Source organism: Psittacula echo, assembly GCF_963264785.1.
Source record: "Psittacula echo genome assembly, chromosome: 6".
Taxonomy (NCBI): Eukaryota; Metazoa; Chordata; class Aves; order Psittaciformes; family Psittacidae; genus Psittacula; species Psittacula echo.
Genome location: NC_137743.1, coordinates 74,025,428 through 74,033,713, shown reverse-complemented (window position 1 = coordinate 74,033,713; position 8,286 = coordinate 74,025,428). Strand labels below are relative to the sequence as shown.

At 37.1% G+C, this 8,286-nt stretch overlaps 1 protein-coding gene across 1 annotated transcript; it reads right to left on the bottom strand.

The window, feature by feature from the left end:
- Window positions 1-999: 999 nt before the first annotated feature.
- On the bottom strand, window positions 1,000-7,669 carry KCTD18 (potassium channel tetramerization domain containing 18; the record flags this gene model as incomplete). The annotated part of the gene is made up of 6 exons (XM_080621694.1): window positions 1,000-1,534; window positions 3,211-3,313; window positions 3,755-3,849; window positions 4,957-5,150; window positions 6,133-6,344; window positions 7,513-7,669. 6 exons carry the CDS (start codon window positions 7,667-7,669, stop codon window positions 1,000-1,002), a joined length of 1,296 nt encoding a protein of 431 aa, XP_080477820.1.
- Between the last annotated feature and the right edge of the window lie 617 nt (window positions 7,670-8,286).

Below are 8,286 nucleotides of genomic sequence, written 5' to 3'. Positions count from 1 at the left end.
AATTCAGCTTTCCTCTGCTGATAGACACATACAGCTACTCTTCAGTGTCATTACTCAAAATTCACCCTGGCACAAGGTGGTCTCCTCTGTTTCTCTCTGGGGGAAGGAGGGGTTCTCCTTCTTCAAACCAGGGCACCTCTGTTAATGGCTTTGCTGCACAGAAGTAGAGGTTGTCCCCTCCTCATTTGGAAGGACCGGGGAAGACCTGTAACTCAGACCTGTGAGCTTCCCTGCAGCTGCAGTAAACACACCCCACACTGGTGCAATATAAAATGTGAAGGCTGCACCAGCTGCCTGCAGCAGCCTCAGCCCAGTGGTAGATCACACCACATCAGGACAGTAGTACGCACATGCCTCAGGTCTATGGGAAAAAATGTCCTGTTACTCCCTAGGTATGCTTCTTCCCTCCCTGAATTTTCTCACAGCACACAAGCCAAGGTGGTCCCTTTCATTGCTGTTAATAACACAGTGACTTATCCACATGGAAAATACCAGTAAACGCATTCAATTTCTGGAATCTTCCCAGTACTCAGTATGTTGCACACTTGCGACAAACTTGTTCCTAATGAAAGCTATTGTTATCTATTTTTCCCCACTTTAAAGATACAAATTAAGGAAATCGCGACTCTAGTTAACTGTGGTTGAAGTTGATAAAAAGATCTTCTTTTATGCTGTGCAAATACACCCTGCAGAAGGTCAGTTGTACTAGTACAACCTAACAAATACAAATGTGAGATACTGGAACATACGACTGCACTGTGTTTGAGAGGGGTTTTAATCCATTTTAATTCCTCCCTTTCCAGCATCTAAAATATATTTAGAAGTAAAGCAGAAAATACACTTCAGTGCTCACTTAAAAGGGTTTCTTCCTATGCTTCTCACAAACTTTTTCATCACAATTTTCTACCAAATCTTTGACTAAATAACCACGTGAGTTGATGATGAGCCTCTTTGACCAGATGATGCAAAGCTATCCAGTCTATCAGGCTGAGTCAAGCATTATCCATCCACTTTATCATTCTTACGCTTAACACTCTTTGCTAATACAGCTGGTTCGTTCATGTTTGCTGCCATAGAAGTAGTAGGAGTTTCAACAGCAGCACTGTCCTGTTTGCTTGTTTTACTGGACATAGAAGAAGATGTCTGAGATGGTGTCACAAGAAAAAGGGGAGGTCGCTTCAGCTTTACTACACGGTTGCTTACGGGCTTCTTAGACACTGCGATCTTGAATGTCGCTTGATGTGGTGTCCCATTGTCAGCACTCCGCCTTCCGCAGGGTGCCTGGGAATTGCTGGGCACTGCTGGGCATGCTGTGGATACAGTTTCAGAAGCTACTCTGTGCAGTGTCACATTTTCACTGTTGCGTTGTTTCAGAGTCACTGCAGAACACGAAACATGGCAAGCAGCTACCTTTAATGAGGCTGAATTCTTGACTTTGATATGGGTACTTGTTGAGGGACCTGAGAATTTAATTGGCTTGGGCCCCACTTTACATGGTAAATAGCCTTCCTCTTCAGTAAAGTCGATTAATTGTCTGTAAAACAAAGAACTTCAGTGAAAGAAACAAATTATGTACAGAAATTATTTTTTTTATAACACTGCTATAAAACAGCCAAATGCAACAGCCATCCACAAACCTGAAGTGCTTTTAATTTCTGCATGTTACAATATCATTTATGGTTCCCAACTGTTCATTGCTGCAATCAGTGATGAATACTACCATGATAAGTAATGTTACTTATGTAATATTTACCAGTATAAGTAATATTACACATTAAAAACTGCAAGAGATACAGTTTGTATCTGAGTGAAATCAGTGAAAATCTGAGTTTTCTGAGTGAAAATCAATGAGAAAAAGTTGGAGGAGTTAAAGAAAAGATTAAAAAGCTACAGATTCCATCAGATACAAAATCCACTAAATACTGATCTCATGTGGTGTAAGTTATCTACAAAAATGTAAGACCCACTTGCACATAAAGACAAGATGCAGCATTCCACATTATGCAATTTGAGAAAATAAGAAAGATGATGCTGCTTTCTCCCTCCCACATTTCTTTTCAATGCAAATGATTATGGATAATCCTTCAAGAGAAAATGTTTATATACAAAACAAAGCACCTACATAAGAAAGCCTATGGAGTCTCATGGCAACTCTAATTGGCAGCATTTTTAAAGTATTATACATACGCTTTTTCTCAGTGTTGGCAAAGAAAAATGGACAGATACCTGGAAGATTTTAATTCCTCATGGAAATAATAAATGATGCCACAGAAATTCAGGTCATGCTAAAACAGCTGAACCGGATGTTAGAAAACCAGCGAAACAAAAACTAGACCAGGCCAAGTCAGAGGGATGATCAGTAAATACCAATAAAAATAATTTTTTGAGAGATGAAGAAGAAGGGGGGAAGGAAAGAACACAGAGACCAGTTTAAACCTGAATGCATTTAAAAATAAAACAAAAGCTTTCAAACTGTGGCTATATTGATGGCTCCTACTTGGGGCAAAGCTACTAAAGCCCTGAAGCAGAAGAACGAACATGTGTGAATCGGATCATATCTACATTTTCAGCTGACAAAGAAAAGCTGTAATTTTAATTGACCTGATTGTTAGGAATGAAGAAACATTTAGCTGGCAGGTCAGTACTGTAAACAGGCTAGGAGCTGTGAGAGCCACTGAAGAACAGCTTAAAAGATACTCTACAAAAGCACTGATACTCTTCAGGGTACTTGCATTTTGGACTTTGAAAGATCTGCGAAATGTCACAGGGTTTCATACAAAAGAATAAACAGTATCTGAGGGTAATACTTCTTATTCCTCTTACAAAACTCTTACTTGGTGACACTGTTCAAACAGAAAGCCTGCAAATACCCCAGTACTTATTACAAGGATTCTGGGGAGTTCTTCCTCAGAGCCACAAGGTGAGAATGGATTCTCAATATCTGCATATTACAGACCAAAAGAACCACTAAAATGAAAAGGTAAGGTTAAACGTTCAAAGATTTTGTTCTTTAATAATAGCGATGAGGTACAGGTAAAACAGAATCAGTAACTAGGTTTATTTACAGTATTTCAAGACAGTGTATGGTCTCACCAGGACCACTGCTGTACATCAGGAGTTTTAGCTGAAACCTAAACACAGCATTTTGGGAGGGAAGAAATCGTGCTATATATCTGCTCTATTTTAAGCCACCTGTGCAAATCAGTGTACCTTTTGCGAACTGGAGGCATATGATGCAAACTGGCTTTCAAAGGGCGTTCTTCAAGAGTCCAACATTCTACCAGCTCCTGAGGCACTCTCCAGTAGCTGACACCTGCATTTTAAAGGGACATTCTATTGATTAGCTGAGGGAACATAGTGTTATCCGTACATACACCTGACTAAATGAACGTATATATTTTATTATGTAGGATTTCAGCTTTGAAACTCTGCTGACATGAGTGGTATTTACAGCCAGCGTGGTTCCAGGGCTTCCACCAGAGTACCCAATGCTAGCAGGCTATCAGCCCTTGCATGTGGTAGCTCTTACTACATCTATTCATTCATGTCAATTCATTCAAGTCACCTTGGAACAACCCTTAAGACCTTCCCACTGTCCCCAAATAGCCACTACTATGGAATATTTTACAACATATCACTTACTGAATGAGTGAAAACATATGCAGAATTTTTATTACAGTAAATTGGCAAATATTTTTATCTTTATATAAAAAAAGTAATACTACTGAAATTCAAAAAAAAAGTAATACTCTACCTCTCCCTTCCCAGGCATTGAAAGCATCCATCATCTTTCTTAAGTCAGGTACTGAATAATAGCTCCAGATATATTGGATGTTATTTCCAGCTTCTCTAGAAATATTGTTTTAAAGGTAATAGTGATGTGATAAATCTGGCTAAGTCCTTACAAATATGCACTGGTGAAATGCAGAAGTCTTTTTACCAAATCCTAACTATAGCAACTTAATAGTAAATGTTTTGTAAAGTAAATATTACTTAAGTTTCATTCATACAAAAGGTTCCAAACAGCCATCCTCCTATGATCTGCATGCCTCTATACACTGATTGCTGAAAATGGGTATTCATGAAAGAATAGATGTTCATAAAAGAATAATTACAGAATTAATGGTGTAACATTTATTCTTCTGCATCGCAATCATTTATTCAAAGGGAAAACACAGCAGGAGGACAGATACCTGATGCTATGTGTTCACATACTCTTGGAATAAATATTTATGTTCCCAGCCTGAATTTAGGAAAATATGCATCTTAATTATACAGATGAAACATCAAAAGCTCTATCGTAATCATGTTTCAAAAGATACACAGTGAAGCACACTAAGTGGGACTAAGAGAAAGGCAAACTGCTTCCAGACACTCGTAAGTACAGGTCTACCAATAACTTAAAATTACTGTCATAAAAATACATTAATAGTGTAGTAGAGAGACACATGTTCTAGAAAGAATTAAACCCATTTTCCTTCATCTTCAGTTCTTTTTGGTGTTAAGTATTTCTTCCAGCTGCCTAAAAAGACTGTAAAATACAATTACATGAATCATGACCAACATGGTGAATATTTCTGGAACTTTTTCTGGATGGACATTCATTCACTGTATTTAGTGTAAATATCATCCTAAATTAGAAAGTCATTTTAAATGGTTGAGACATTTTAAAAAATAGCAAGTAAAACATAAGGAGAACTTAAAGCAACAGCATGCTAGCCACCTTCTGTGGACTCTCAAATTCTTGTACTCCATGCTTAATTGTTAATCTTTGTTTGTTTGTTTAATGTGATCACTGTATTGGGCATCTCATTTTGAAGCTGGAAAGAATCTGATTCCTTTCACAGATTTATAGTACATTAATGCTGTATTATGCTACATATAATAGTATTTAGATATTATGTGAGTGTTCATTCTCACTTCATACTGCTTTCATGTGTTTGACAGTCATCTTACCTTTTGAAAATGCTTTTATGATTAATTTTTGTTCCCAGCTCCTTATTAATTGCATCAGTCCCATCAGCTTTTGTGGCATACACACCAATAATTTTACTTTCACAGCTTGCTCCAGAAGTGTTGAGATAGTGCAGGACCCAAACCGTGGGCTTGGTACAAACTAAATCGTAAGAGTGGCAGAAATCTAACAAAGCCTGGGGGAAAAAAGAAAGAAGAAAAAATAAAAAATACCAAATATTAATAAGAATAAAAATTAAAAAAATAAAAAATACCAAATATTAATAAGAATAAAAAAAAATATTAATAAAATAAGAACAATTAGTTGAATAAGCTTTCATATTTAAGTTTTCTTAACTGACTGGTGGAATGTGTTATGTAAATTACAGAGGTAGTTTATCCAGAATAATGTCTGCAGTTTTTCTCATCTGATGTTACAAAGAATATTGTAAAACTAGGAGAAAGTCACAGAAAGGCAACAGAAATACTTAAAGGCATGGCAGATCCCTAATATGGAGAAAAACTTAAAAGACCTGGAAGTATTTTATACTTTTCAAAAGGAAATGAGTAAGGGAGAATGTGAAATATATGGAACAGTAGCTTACTAAGAGAACACAGATGACTGTCATGACTAACACAGACCTGGTAATATGAGTTAATTTCTGATCAGCAAATTAGAATTAGCTTTTAAGTTACAATACTTTAAAACAGACAAACCCTAGGGTTTTAAATTATACATTCACTTATTTCTTGTTCTAAAAAAACCGGCAAAGTACATTTGTCTTTTGAGTTTCAGGATGAATTTGTAAAACTGAAAAAAGGCCAAACCCTCAAACATCCTGAAGGGATCAAATCTAATCACAACTAAAATTTGAAGGCATACAGGGAGCTAAACAATGTTGTTCCTACTGCGCGAGTTCTCCAGCAGACTTGCACGTAGACAGAGTCAATTTAAACTGTTGCTGTATTGCAATGATGGGAAAAGCTTAACATGTCCTTAACTACTATGACTGCATTATAAACTCTTAAGTTTCCTTAACCTAAACCTTTGAATTTACTGATGATTAAACATGGTAATTAAAAAGTGCTAACTTGCATATACTATAGTTTTAGTATCTGATGCTAACGAATGGTGTGGATTACAGAGTAGATCTTTAAAAATGTAAGAAACGTCAAGACCTTTTTAAGCTCTATATTTGCCGTTAAAGAATACATCTCCATTTCATTGGCCAAATGGTCAGACAGACTGTATGGATAAGGGATGCCAAAATAATCTGCTTCCTCCTGCAGTGCAATTCGAGTTTGTTCATCTTCAGGAATCCGAACTTCTCCATGAAGATAATCCAAAAGATATTTAAACAGTCTTCCATCTCGGTCAATTACACATGCTCCTGAAAACATAAATTATTTGAAATACTGCTTCCAGCAAGAGAAGACGGACTATCAAATTATCAAGTAAAGCCTTTATATAAAGTTTCTGTACTAGTTTTACCTACTTAGGAGGAGTAAGTTTACTGTCTCTGTTCTTTTAAAAAACTACTATTTCATTTCCCTGGAATATTTGTTATTTGAAGATAAGATTTTCAGTGCAGTAAACATTTCTTTGGAATTTCAGTGAAATCACTGATCTGCATAGGACCATGCCAACATACAACCTCAGCTGTACTGCACTTTACTTAAAATGCTGAAATCTAATTCTGGATGCATTTCTAATTTTAACTGCAGATACATCTTTTCTTGCTATTGCCGAGTTTGGGGTTTTTTTTTCCAGTTTTGGACCTAGGCAATTACAAGAGTTAAAATTAGCGTCAGCTCCAGCACACATCTGGTCTAACCTTCTCTCAATATTGCTTTTTCTTTTTCTCTCCTTTGCCTGCTAGGCTCAAGGACCACAACGGAAACTGACCAGACTACATGCAGATGCATACAGGAGGCTGTTTACTGCAACTGAAAGATGGCAGCAAAACCCTGCCCAGAAAAATGTTAAACATTTCAGATATTTTAAACAGTCAAAAGCATACAACAAGGAATTACTGTATCTATCATATCTTTAAGCTGGACATATTTTGGCAGGATTTCCAAGTCACAAACAAGCGTGAAATCTGACCCATGAATAGTTTATTCAAGCTTTCCTATTAAGCCATGGTAGTGAAAAATGCAATGTTTACCAGGTAAGGAAGTATTCTGAATCAAAGATTGGACCCAAATCTCCTTATGTAATGAACAGAGCAAGGTGTCTCTGGAGAATATAGGGGTTCATAAACTTCAGTTTCATCTATTTTCATATTCTTACTGAAGAAATACATTCCAAAGCCCCAGTCTGGTCTGGGACAAGGCACAGTAAGCACTGTACAAACATGAGTAGTGTTGTGGAATCCAGATTAATTACCCCTAAATCACGCACACTTAATTGTTTTACATCCTGGAATTAAAGAAGCCAACTGACACCCAGAAGATTGGAAAAGAGATATACCATAAAATGCACAAGTATATACAAAAGCATGTATTTGCCACAGAGTTCTCTGATCAGAATCATATTTACAGCTTGAACATATTTACCTGACTCATCCACTTTTAGAGGAAAGCGTCCACTAAACATAGAAGCTAGCATTGAATCCTTAAAACGGCATAAAGACTCACGCCTGGCTGTGTACGAACATCCCCGCACACTAAGTTGTAGAATACCCTGGCCATCTTCAGTCTTGTTCCCTTCCATTGCATTTTCAAATGATGATGTTAATTGTGAGCTATTCAAACCTGAAACAAATATAAACAAAAGAAAACCTAATGCCACTTAAGACTGGACGTGTATGAGCTCAGCCCTTAGATGTTTTTACGCAGCAATATAGTAAATGAGCTTTGAAAACAGTTCAGGAGATATATTGGTGTAAACAGCCAAATATTGTACACCTTTACTGTAAAAAACTATGGCATTTTACTTATCTAGGAAACGCAAAGGTTGCTTCTGACACAAATGGGTAAGCAAAATTACATGGTCAGAACATGTGAGCAGAGCACTGGAAGGACGTTCTGGGAAATCTTGCTTCGAGTATAGTTCACAGCACTGAACATGCAGTAATTCTGGACGAAAACCAACTTCTTCAAAATCCAACCTTTAATTAGGGCTACTTTAACTAGTTGTTGAAGCTGTCACATCATTAATGCCACATTGCCAATAAATACTCGTGTCTGCTCTGAGCTCCCTGCAGAGGGGGGCCCCGTTAGGGCAGAAAACAATGGCACAAGAAGCAGAAGAAAATATATTAAACTTTTTAATTTTTTGAGGTTTTTTTGGGGAGGACGGGGGCTGTTTCGGTTTGTTTGTGGGTTTGG